The sequence below is a fragment of the Lactuca serriola genome, chromosome 8 (genome assembly GCF_051521515.1).
Source record: "Lactuca serriola cultivar US96UC23 chromosome 8, Lser_US96UC23_V15, whole genome shotgun sequence".
NCBI lineage: Eukaryota > Viridiplantae > Streptophyta > Magnoliopsida > Asterales > Asteraceae > Lactuca > Lactuca serriola.
The window spans coordinates 54,900,837-54,913,863 of NC_136415.1; the positions used below are offsets into that span (position 1 = coordinate 54,900,837).

At 33.3% G+C, this 13,027-nt stretch overlaps 1 protein-coding gene across 2 annotated transcripts; it reads right to left on the minus strand.

Moving 5' to 3' along the window:
- Positions 1-1,543: 1,543 nt before the first annotated feature.
- On the minus strand, positions 1,544-5,755 carry LOC145065799 (uncharacterized). Of its 2 annotated transcripts, none has more exons than XM_079012885.1 (13): positions 5,622-5,755; positions 4,655-5,063; positions 4,319-4,565; positions 4,117-4,229; positions 3,956-4,035; positions 3,724-3,865; positions 3,563-3,643; positions 3,372-3,476; positions 3,115-3,297; positions 2,767-2,859; positions 2,351-2,490; positions 2,193-2,259; positions 1,544-1,793 (listed from the first exon to the last, which is right to left on the minus strand). In XM_079012885.1, exons 2-13 carry the CDS (start codon positions 5,045-5,047, stop codon positions 1,686-1,688), a joined length of 1,752 nt encoding a protein of 583 aa, XP_078869011.1. In that variant the 5' UTR covers positions 5,048-5,063; positions 5,622-5,755; the 3' UTR covers positions 1,544-1,685. The 2 variants fall into 2 exon arrangements, with proteins under 2 accessions (XP_078869011.1, XP_078869010.1); XM_079012884.1 differs by having other exon boundaries at positions 4,655-5,068.
- Positions 5,756-13,027: the final 7,272 nt, after the last annotated feature.

A 13,027-nucleotide genomic window follows, 5' to 3' on the forward strand; every position in this document is an offset into this window, starting at 1 on the left:
TTTTATAATTAAGATGTCATTAAATATTTAGTAGGAATAATTAATTAGTAAAGAAATAAAAAAATATATTTAAAACTAAATTATAATTAAAAAGGTAAAATAAAATATAGTTAAACCAGAAGAGGTTATATGTACAAGTTATTAAAATATAACATTCAATACATACTAATGGTAAAAAAAACAAATAAACCATCTAGTCTAATGGTATTAACTGGTTTATAGAAAAAAAATTTATATTAATAATCTATAAGAAAACCAAAAGGTTAATAGTAAAAAGTTTTACAGTCTCACTAGGAGACATAATAATATTTAGAAATAGGTTAATTTGTTGGTTAAAAAAATCTATAAGAAAACTTTCCCATTGAAATTGTTCATATAAACTAGTTTCCCAAACAAAACATCAATGTGACTCCGCAAGTAACATGCTATTTTCTCAATTAATTTCTTGCTACGTTTGGAATTTAATTTTTTCTGTAAATCTCTACCAAAAATATACTCATTCTAACTATAGAAAAAAACCGTCCTTATACCCTTCAAACTCATTCTACAATAGTATATACTATTTATTTTGATTGGATGTATAGATTGTTGACTTTATTTTATAATTCAAAACATTATATCGTGATACAAGTGGCATTGTCTTGGTCGTGCCCAAGTCTTGTGGACTTGTTATTTGGTTCAACCAACTTTGATATCGTTAAGTAACGAATGACCCCACTTGGAAACTTAACGTTCACCCACATCTACCTTCCATGAAACCACTCACGTTGACCACATCATATCCAAACCAATGATTCATTAATTCCCATTCACTTTGACTATATATACACCCCCTCTAAAACCATTTAAACCACACTCAAAACTTTTACACGTCTTTTATTTTTGTCACACATACATGGATTCATATTCGGATTCTTCAAGTTCGGTTGATGTAGAAGAGAACGCGTTTTATCAAGAACTCACTCGACAGATACTGATGCTTACAGATGAAGATGATGATCGGTATACGGCAGAGACACGGCGGAGACCGGTGGTTCATGGTGGTGTTGGATCAAGACCGGTGGCTAGGAACTACTATAGTTGGTCGGAGACTGTGAGAAGTCCGGTCCCTGGTTGGATGGAAAGTTTGTGGGCTAATGGTGGCGGTGGCACCGGAGTTTTCATACCTAGCGGTGTTGGTGTTGGTGTTGCCGCCTACAGTGGTGGTGGTGGAAAGAAATCCGGTAGGAGAAGGCGTAATAATAAAGTAAGGAAAAATAATGATAGAAGTGGTGGACAAAAGATACATGGTTAAGTATATATAAGATTAATATAACCTTTTAGAGCAAGGGTATGTAATTAATATTTATATGGTGTAGGTGTACCCATTCCTTCTTTTTATTCTGTGGAATATATTGGCTAATAAATTTATTGATTTGTGTCATTTTACGTGTTTTAAGTTTTAAGGTCTAATTGTTATCTCAGGTGTTTTTAAGGTTTTGAAACAACTACAAAACCAAATTCAAGCATCAATTTCTAACACAACAATATTATCATGCTAAACTTGTGAAGAATATCTAGTTTTTAATATTTATAAAAATCGCGTTTTCACATTACAATAACTCACATTAAAGTGACAAGTTAATGAAAAATAATAATATTAATAATAAATTAATAATAATAATAATAATACTTGACCTGTTTATTTAGCTAGACATCAGAGACTGAAGAGCTTGATTTGCAAAAAAACGGACATCAACATCTGGGTCTTCCGCCAGCTCAACTAAACACGGCCTAATACTTTTCTCCACCAGCTGAAGGCAACAAAGTAAATCCACAATATTTAGAGTAAGTTACATTTTTGGTCCTTGAGTATAGCTATTTTTTGCAATTTTGGTCCTCATTTGATTTTCTTCTAAAGTTTTTGGTCCCTATTTCTAAAAAACGACTATATCTGGTTCCTGAGTATATCTGATTTTTGCAATTTTAGTCCCAAAAGTAATCATTTTCTTGAGTAGATTACATTTTAGTCCTTGTGTATTGGTGAACTTTGCAACTTTGGTTCCAAAATGGGAAAAGTTCTCATGCAATTTTGGTCCTTATTTGAGGTTTTTGTAATGGTTTTGGGACCAAATTTGAAAAAATCAACTATACTCAAGGACTAGAAATGTAACTTGCTCCATTTTTTCTTGGAACGCCATATTGTTACTTACTGAATGGTCGACTATAGGAATTAACAACTGCAAGACCTTTGCGACATTAAACTTGATATTCGGCACTCTGAAGAAAACAAATAAATTAAATAGAAAATAGAAAATAGAAAGAGGAGAATAAAAAGACATTAATTAATTAAATAATTATATATGATTACCTGTCTTTGGATAAGGTAATAAGTGCTGGAAGAAGTTTAGAACAAGTAATTTCTGAGCCCATAACTGGAGCAAGTAGAGAAATTGCACGAACAACTGTCATTCTATATAAATAATGCGGATTATTAATCATCTCCAACACCTGCCACAAATAAAACATACACCCAAATTAAAACATAATAAATCCAAGAAGACTAATTTACACTTTTGGTCCCCAAGTATATCTTGTTTTTACAATTTTGGTCCTTATTTGACATTCTTGTAATATACTGTCATTACTTAAAATAGGGAATTAGGGACCAAAAACTTTCGATTTGAGACCAAAATCACAAGAGAACTTTTGGGGACCAAAACTGAAAAAATCAGTTAAATCAGGGACAAAAATGTAATTTAATTTATGCACTGAACAAATAATAACCTGTGGGACAATGTGTTGCATTGACCAATCTGGACCAAATTCCTCTGCTAAACGCTTTAAGTTATTAGCAGCAGCATCTCTAATGGAGTAAACCTGAAAAAGTAATAATATTAAAAAAAATAAACATTCTTAAAATAAAAAGTAAATTACACTTTTGGTCCCTGAGTATAACTTCTTTTTCAATTTTGGTCCAAAGTCTATAGTCATTTTACTTGGAATAGAGACCAAAAACGTTACAAAAAAACAAAACCTCCAAGAGAAAAGAAAACCTTTTGGGGTACAATATGAAAAAATCAGCTACACTCAGGGACCAAAACCGTAATTTATTCAAAAGAGTCTAAGAGTAACCTTGTCTTGTAACCATTGCATGCAAAGAGCACCAAGTTTATCATCAAAAAAGGCTACACCTAATTGACTAGCCAATAGTGGAATGTATTCAATAATTGCCAAACGAACCCTCCAATGTCTATCTTCTGCCAGCTCAACAATTGCTGGAAGTAAAGATTGAGATAAAAGATCGATCCCGATGACCTGGCATTTATTTTGTGTTATTTTAAAATAATAATTATTTATTTAATGAAAGTAACAAGTATCATCTAATCTACCTGATTTACTTGATCTAGCTTGCTGATAATATTGAGACGTACGTCTGGAAACTCGTCTTTTAGAAGTGAAAGAAAAATAGGAAGAAGTTGTTCAATTGTTGCATCCTGCAATTCATTATAAAACCTCATTTATATACTTATATTATATCTTTTTATAAAATTAAATGAAAAAAAAAAAAAAAAGTTTTTACCTTTCCTAAAACAGGAGCCATGCCCATTATAACAGAAGCCAAAGCAGATCTAACATGTTGAGAAGAATCCGATGACAATTCCTACCAATATTTCTCCGAAGAATTAGAATTAAAAAAAATAAAAACAATAAACTTTTATAAATCATCATCATTGATAATACCTTTACACATGGAAGAATATGTTGAATTGCAAGTTGTGGGGTAAGAATACGACTAAATTTAGTGACTTTTCCAGCAGCTGCAATACGTACTTCAGCTTCATTATCACGAAGTAGTCTCACGTATGCTGGAACTAAGTCATTCCTATTATAATTTAGAACAAAAATGTTAAAATATGAAAATAGAAATAGAAAAAAGAAAAGAAATTGTTTTGGATTTGAAAATTGAACATACTTGGTGGGTTCAGGGCCCACTGCTTCACATAGTTCATACAATTGATTAGCAACCATATAACGAACACGCCAAGACTTGTCCTGTTTTTAAAAGAAAACATTCAAATTTTGTTTTCAATTCTCATTTTGTTAAAAAAAAAATTTCACTTGTTAGAAAATAACCTGAGAAAAATTAACAATGACAGGAAGAATATGTGCAACACAATCTTGGGGTTGAAGCAACTTCCCAAGAGCAGCACAACCCTCAACAGCTAGTAAACGAACAGAATCTTGATCTATAGAAAGTAAAAAAAAAAAAAAAGTAATTAGTTGCTTTCATCATGAACTTGAGTAAGTTATATAAAATATGAGATAAACAACTAACCATCTTTTGTAAGATCCTGAAAGATCTCTATGATGTGAGTCTTGAGATGTGAAGGTTCCACAGTAGCAGCAAATTTTCCCAAATTTGTTGCAGCTGCTCTTCTAACCATGGGCATGTCATCTTGACATAACTGATTAAAAACTGATCTCAATTCTGTCTTCAATGCCTCAGAGGCACTAGGATAAGCAATGTGAAACAGCCCACATGCAGAAACTCTAGCAGTAAACCATTCACCAGCTGCCAACCTCTGAACCATAGATCAAAAATCATGTCAAGAAACAGATGTTCACCAATGAAGAAGAGATAGAATGATAGATTACTGAAAAATAAACCAACCTTAACAAGAGGTACAAAGGAATCAACCAAATCAGACTCTCTCATTTGTGATCCAATCCTGCAAAGTGACTCAACAGCTTTGTCCCTCACACATGTCTCTTCAACCGTACATAGGGTTTCAAGAGGGGGAAGCAACACAGAGGCATGCTCTATTCCACCAACATAAGGGATAAACACACCCAACTCCTCTGCCATGGCTAGAAGAACCTCATCATCATCGTCATTGTTTTCACTTAAGAAAGGAATCAACTCCTTTCGTGTCCGATCTTCTCCTAGAGCACGAGCAATTGTAGATAGCCTTCTAATGGAATTTAAGCGTAATTGGATGTCATCATTCTTCAGCTCGTCTATCAGTATTGCTATGGGGTACAAAGGTTCATCCACCATCGACATTGTAGTTCAAAAACTACTGCACTTTTGAGCCAAATTCATACAGGGATTACAAGTCATTCATGATTCATCGCATGATAACAGGTTAAATTCAGCACCAAATTCAACAAGGATGATCTAGGTTTTCTTAATTTGTAACTCGACAAAAAATATAGAGGTTCGATGGAAGTCTGGAACCAATGTATGTTCTTCAAAATTGAAATGGAATACAACAGCAAAGAGATTATATACAGACATATAGATATATAACGACATAAAATCTACGTCGGATTGGCTAGTTGAGGTCATTAAATTAAATTGCCACACTTGAAAAAAGATTAAACGTAAGACATGTGAGATCCGTAAATAATCTCGAATTACAAATCGAGAAGCTGAAAATAATCGAACGTAAATGAAATTACATAGTCAAGCTTTCAAGCACATGACATGACACCTAGGGCTTACCAGGTTGTGTTCATTTACATATAGTTTGAATCAAATAAATCAAAATTTGAGGTATTCAATTCGAATGAATCCACAGAGGAGATATATACGTAAAGAGTGAGGAAAGTAACGGAGAGATATCGGAGAAACTTACCGGCGGAAAGGACTGTGTTTCCCACTTTGATTCGTCAGATTCGAAGCCTCGAAGGGGAAAGAGAGCCGGTGTCAACGTATTGAATCAAACGCACTGAACGCCTTTTTTGACAAAACGGATGTTGGCAAAGATTTTTGTTCATTTTGATTAATTTTGGATTTAAAATCTAGAGAGAATTACAAAAATCGTCCCTGTGGTTATATACTTATTTTGAATCAGGTCCCGACTTTTCAATTTGAACGCAGCTCATCCTTAAACTATTTTCTTGTTGCGCATATGGTCCTGTGTCCCAACGACGTTTGCTATAGTCGTTAAGTTATTCCATGTGCCAAGCACATGATGGGCAATTTGGTCTTTTAACATGTGCATCCTTCAATTAGGTAAACACGACTCTGTATTCTCTCTTCAAAGTTGTTCGTTGTTCTAGGTTTTCTTCCCCCCATTCTCGCCATGGCTATCTGCCTTTGTGGAAGGGTTGCGATAATCAAAACATCCTGGACATCTCTCAATCCCGGTCGCAGGTTCTACGGATGTCCACTACCAGGGTCAACATGTCCGTTCATTAGCTGGGTGGACCCCCCAATGTGCGCAAGGGCGACAAATGTAATACCTGGGTTGCTGCGATCCATGAATGTGCTTCGATTTTCTGTGCAAAAGCTGAAAGATGACGTTCGTAAGCTGAAGCAATGCCTCATTTTCAGTTGGATTTTATTTTTAGTCTGCTTCTTCATTTATAAGTGACCTAAAAATGTCAAACTTTTTTGTTGCCTTAAAATGACCATGGAAGGTATTATGTTAGACTGGTCATTAATTTTGTTTTGTAATGGCAAAGTATTATATTAGTTTGTAATGATCTGTAATGAAAAAAGTGTCGTCTTTTTAAAATTTGTAATGGGAAAAGCATCTCTTTTGTTAGATTGTAATGGAAAAAGTGTTGTTTATGCTTATTCCAAAATCCAATTGTATTGAGACATACTGTATGTTTCTTTTGACATTGCACAACTTCTTTTAAACCAAACCAAAATCACATTTACAAAACTAAAGAATCCATTACCAACAAATCTAAAATTTCATAAACCATAACATTAAAGCAAAATCATACCAAAATCATTTATAAACCAAATCATCCATTGTTTAAACATACTAACATTAAGACAAAACAAAAACCACAACCAACCATAGGTACTAGAAATCAAAACATGAACTAAACCATAAAGGAAAGTGTTTAGGCATATTGCCAGTAAGCAAAAAGAAACAAACACATCATCATAAAAGAAACAAACACATCAACATTAAACAACTAGTAGAACCATCAATACATCAAGGTTTGTCTACACCTGCTGCCTTCTTTTCACCACCAGATTTTTTTACCTTCTTATCCTTCTTACTACCACCAACTACTGATGTTGGTTTACCCTTACAAGTCCTTGAGTTATGCCCGATGGTGTTACACTTTGAGCACTTGACTGACTTTCCTTGTCTTGATAACTTTCCAAACTTCACCATATCTTCACCATCTGTGATCCTGACACCTTCATTGACCCCTTTCTTTCTTTTCTTTTTTGGCCTTCCAATTTGTTTGTGATGATGAGGTGGGATCAAGACTGTTGGACATAGTGACTTGGGCCACATATTCCTTCCATTTATTGGATTTATTTTGAAATGGTACATCTTCTTCCAAGTATCTAGCCAATAAACAGGATCTGTGTAATTTTCAAGTTTCCCATCACCCTCATTGTTCTTCCCCATATCCCAAATTATGGCAATAGCATGTTTACAAGGCATCCCAGTCACTTCCCACCTTCTACATGTACAAGACCTCTCTTTCATATCAACTACAAATTGCTCACACAAATGACCTGTCACTTGGTATTTTTGACTACCATTGAAAGCCACAATGCACTTAGCAGCCTCTGTTTTGTTGGCATCCATCAGTTTTGTCCCATATGGAGTTAATGGTCCATTGCACTTTTGTATTTCCTTTTGGACAATTGAAATCCTCTTCATTAAGTATTCTCGGATAAATTCTAGAGCAGTGATTATGGGTTTGTCTCTCCCTTTAACTAATTGGTTGTTAAGGCTCTCACACATATTGTTTAGTAGGACATCACATTTTGCCCTTCCTGATAAAGTAAGACTATGTTAGAAATTTATAGACTCAACCAATAACAATTTAAATTTCCAAACTATTCATACCTAAGAAATGTGATCTAGCCCAGTGTTGGGGAGGAATTCCTTTCAACCATTCGTACGCATCCTTATCCAAACTTTTAATTTCTTCCATAGCATTATTAAAATGTGGAACTGTATAAGCTCTAGCACACTTCCATAGTAGATCCTTGAAGACATTTGCTTTCCAATTTACCCTCATATTCTCATGTATATGTCGTAAGCAGTATCTGTGTTCCGCACATGGGAATAGATTTGCAATTGCTGGGATTACTCCCTAACAAACAACCAAAATTTTAGATAATTTAATATGATTAATTCTTCTAACTAAAAAAAATATTTAGAAATAAGTCGGTACCTTTTGCCTATCAGACACAAATGTGAAATTTGAGTTTCTTTGCAAATCTAGGTCATCACCTAAGCAAGATAAGAACCATGTCCAAGACTTTAAATTTTCAGCCTCTACTATGCCATAGGCCACAGGATATATTCCATTATTAGGGTCAACACCCTACAAAAAGAAAATTGTAACAATAAAACCAAATTTCAAGAAAATAGGTGAAAACAAATATAAATGTAAAACAATGAAATTAAAGGCAATAATCAATACCACTGCAGTTAATATTTGGCCAGGGTAAGGCCCCTTCATGAAGCACCCATCTAGACCCAACAAGTCTCTTTTTCCTGCCTTAAACCCCTTCTTCAAACTTCCAATACATACATAAATCCTCCTGAACACTCTAGTCTCCATGTTTGACAAATTCGGTTCTTCTTCAACGTCAATCTTCACAGTCGTGTCTTCATTCATAGATTGCAATTCAAGGACATAGTCTCTTAATAACTCATATTGTATCTTGTAATCACCCATAACTTGATTGTATGCTTTCGTTTTTGCTCTGAAAACCTTCATCCGTGATACTCCTATCTCATACTTCCTTTCCAAATCTTCCTGAAGAGCCTTCAGAGGTATGGTGGGGTTACTCTCGATTTGATTAACTATCTTATTTGAAAGATATGTTGTTGTGCAAGCTTTAATTTTTCTTGATTGGAGGCAAGTATGGTTGTCATTAAAAGTTTTGACAACCCAATCATCTTCCTCTTGCCATTTAGAAACGTAAAGTACCCAAGGACAAGACCTTGACATTGATTTTACCCCTTTACCCTTGACTGTAGTACCTTTGCTTGGATCACTACTAGTAGAAAATGACAAATTTGGGATGGTACCATTACATACAGCCTTCACTCTGTTTTTGTCATTTTTATCCAATGAAATTTCTCTCCTTCTCTCTACGGCATAATTGTTAATGGCTTTTTTGACTTCTTTAGATGTGTAAAAAGCTTGCCCTACAGAAAAGTGTGTCCCTTTTGAACCAATAGCCTCAATCTCCTTGTTTTTTTCCTTAGCGCCCTTAACTTGCTTTTCCTAATTCTATCTATACCCTCTTCACCTTCAGAAATGGAATCAAAATCTTCATTATCCAATAACTCTATGTTCTCATTATCTTCATCTGTAACATCCTTCAAGTTGGATTTTGGCTCAATCCATTCCAAATCTTTATTAGTGTTCACATAGAAATCATTCATGTCAACTTCCACATCATGCAATACGTCCTCCTCATCGACATAGAAGTCATCGTCTTCACTTCCATTATCTTCATCTTCACTTATATCAAAACCATCTTCACCGTCTGGTTCCTCATGAATTGAGTCAATACCTTGTGACATTGAATGATCAACATTGGTTGGGAGAGCGTGTTCACTGGATATTGTTTTATCAAAATCATTACCAATGTTAAAATCATGATTGGGAAACCAATCTAATTCAAGCCTTTTTCCACAGGACGACTTTGTAGAACTAGAACCTCGTGATCGTACTCTGGTATAATCAGGGGTACCATCATCTTCAATTTCCTGAATAATAACATTAGAACCTCCTGGTGACTGGAAGTAAGTGCAAACTGTTGTCTTATCTAGTTCAATGTATACCTCTAGCAATCTATGTTTTGGGACATAGCTTGTTAGTTTGCATACATCACCGTCACTACCTAAAGCCATCAACCCAACATCAAGATCACTATCAGGCTTCTTAAAATGGTAATACATTTTCCTATTACCATCATACCCTAACTGTAACATCATGGAGTCTAACTCATGAACTGAGAACTCGTCTGCATCTAAGAAATCAATGTACGAATGTCTTCCGTTCACATATTGTCTTCCAGGAAACTTTGAGAATTCACCACCATGATATATTTTCAAAGAAAACATAGTTGGGTGTGAAGCTGTAAAAAATACTATGAGCTTTGATCCCCAGAATATGTTATGAAGAAGAATACGTATAATTTTGTAAAATTAGAGAAACAGAGGAACATACCGTAAATAACATCGACGTCTTCATGCTCGTTACTAAAACGCACATTCCACATCGTCAACGACATCCTAAACTTGGTCGATCAACAGTCGACAAATAGCAGTTAGGGCTTTCAATGAGAGAATTTTCAGGGAGGAAGGAAGACGCTTTGGACTACAAATACGTATTAGTCTTGGTATATGAAATGGGGTTTTAAATATAGGGAGGATCGATGCAATAATCATCACGATTTTAATTATATCTTCAAATGGGCGGCAGTAGGAAACACATGTTAAAAGACCAAATTGTCCATCATATGCTTGGCACATGGAATAACTTAACGACTATAGCAAACGTCGTTGGGACACGGGACCATATGCGCAACAAGAAAATAGTTTAAGGATGAGCTGCGTTCAAATTGAAAAGTCGGGACCTTATTCAAAATAAGTATATAACCACAGGGACGATTTTTGTAATTCTCTCTAAAATCTATAAAAAAATATTTGAGGACAATTCTTTTAAGTGAAAATGAGGTAATTAGTTTCTTAGTCTTGTTTATGTTTAGTTAATTTTCTTTGGGAAAATAGGTAACTACCTCTTATCCGTGTTCACATATCAGCAACTTCTTATTTTTTGTATATAAGAAAGCAACTAACTTGTTTTAACTGTGTAACATCCCAAAAATCATGACCAAAAATTTTGTTTTTAATTTAATACTAAAACCATAATTGTCAGACTATTAATTTAATACTACGGCATCGGGCCCCGCTCGGCATCAGGCCCCACCTGGCATCGAGTCCCGCTCGATATACATATATGTCTCTCTTAGGCCCCGCCCGCTAAACACATACAATCATATAACATGCTAACACATAAAAAAACATACTCTATTGTATCCTTGTCCTAAGAAACATATTCTGCTAATAATGAGATACGGAACTTCGTCCGTACTCAGCTAGTTCGAGTCATGGCTTCAGCAGTGCAAGGTGAGTCTCCTCATTGTGTGAATGGGTCTAAGGTCACAATGTCAGCCCATGTAGTCTATGAGTAGAAAGACCGGGGTTAGCCCTAGGCATTGTATGCTGGTATGTTATTCCAGACCAAGGTCCGATGTCGGGGCGAGTACTCGAGGAATATTTGCATGTTAGATTATACTTGTTGTCTGTGTGATACTTGTATGTGCCTGGTAGGGAGGTGAGTATGGGTGAGGTCCCGTATCTCATCACTAGCTGAGTACGGACGATGTTCTGTATCTCATTATTAGCAGAGTGTTTCTTAGGACAGGGATACAGTAGAGTATGTTTCTTTATGTGTTAGCATGTTATATGATTCTATGTGTTTAGCGGACGGGGCCCGGAGACAGGCGAAGCCTAAGAGAGATAGATCTGTATACCGAGCGGGGCTCGATGCCAGGAGGGGCCTAATGTTGGGCGAGGCCCGATGCCAGAGTATTAAATTAATGGTTTGACAATTATGGTTTTAGTATTAAATTAAAAAAGAAATTTTTGGTCATGATTTTTGGGATGTTACACAATTAAAACAAGTTAGTTGCTTGTTTCCAATATGTGAACACGGATAAGAGGTAGTTACCTCTAAGTCATTTTCCCATTTTCTTTTTATATGTTTCACTATTTAACTTATTTAATTATGTGTTCATATATATTATAGTACGTGATACTAATAATGACAATATGTGAACTCTTTTAATTTAAATGGTTAAATATGTAAAAAAAAATGTTTAAATGTGAACAATTTTTTTTTTTTTTTTTATAAATTTCTTATAACATTTTTATGATATTTTTTTCCTATAGGTTTTTCTAATACAAAGCTTTAAAGTTTTCTTATAATTTTTTTAATTTTTTTATATTTTCATATAATTTTAATAAAAGTGTTTTTAAACCAAATATTTTAGAAATATTTTAAGTTTTTCTTAAAATTTTTAACCTTTTTTTTTATATTTTCATACAATTTTTTTATAACTTTCATACAATTGTTTCTACATTTTCTTTTACAACATTTTTAAAATGTTTCACAAATTTTGTATGACAATTTAATAATTTTTTATAACATTTTAAAATACTTTCGTTAAATACTAGTTTAAAACGTTGTATTAAATAAATTAAATTTATAAACTTCTAGTTAAAAATTATTAAAAATCTGTAATAATTTTAAAACATCTACATTATATAGATTTTTTGTTTTTTATTTGCTAAGTAATATTTTTTTTATTTTTTTAAAGACCCTCCATACTTATTGTTACATATTTAATTTATTTAATTTTATTGTTAGATACTATTTACTTCAAAAAATATTGTATATGCTTAAAAAAAATAAACAAATATAAGAGGCTACATAAAATATTTTACAAAACAAAAACATAGTTATTAATTAAAAGTAAAGTTTAGAATTTATCAATATTTAATTAATACTTAAGACATTATGGATACCTTAAAAATATCGTTTGAAAAAAAAATAATACAAACAAATATGAAAAATAAAATCGTTATTAAATATGGAGAAAATGACTTATCAGGATAATTAATTTTGTGTTTTGTTCACATTTAAATAACTTTTTTTTTACATACTAAGTGTGAGACCTGTGTATTACACAAGTTGATTTAAAAAATAATTAAACATAAGCAAAAAATATTTTTTAATGTACAACTTTAAAATAAGAAAGAAAGAAACGTATCTATTGCAATTTAATATCATATATATATATATATATATATATATATAATATTTAATATTTTACATATATAAGTATATGACTTTAATTTTAATAATTGAAATAAACAAAAAATTGACAAGTTGATAATATTTATTTCAGAATTATCACAAAATGACAAGTGTCAAACTCATGAGAGATTGACATATGACAAAAAAA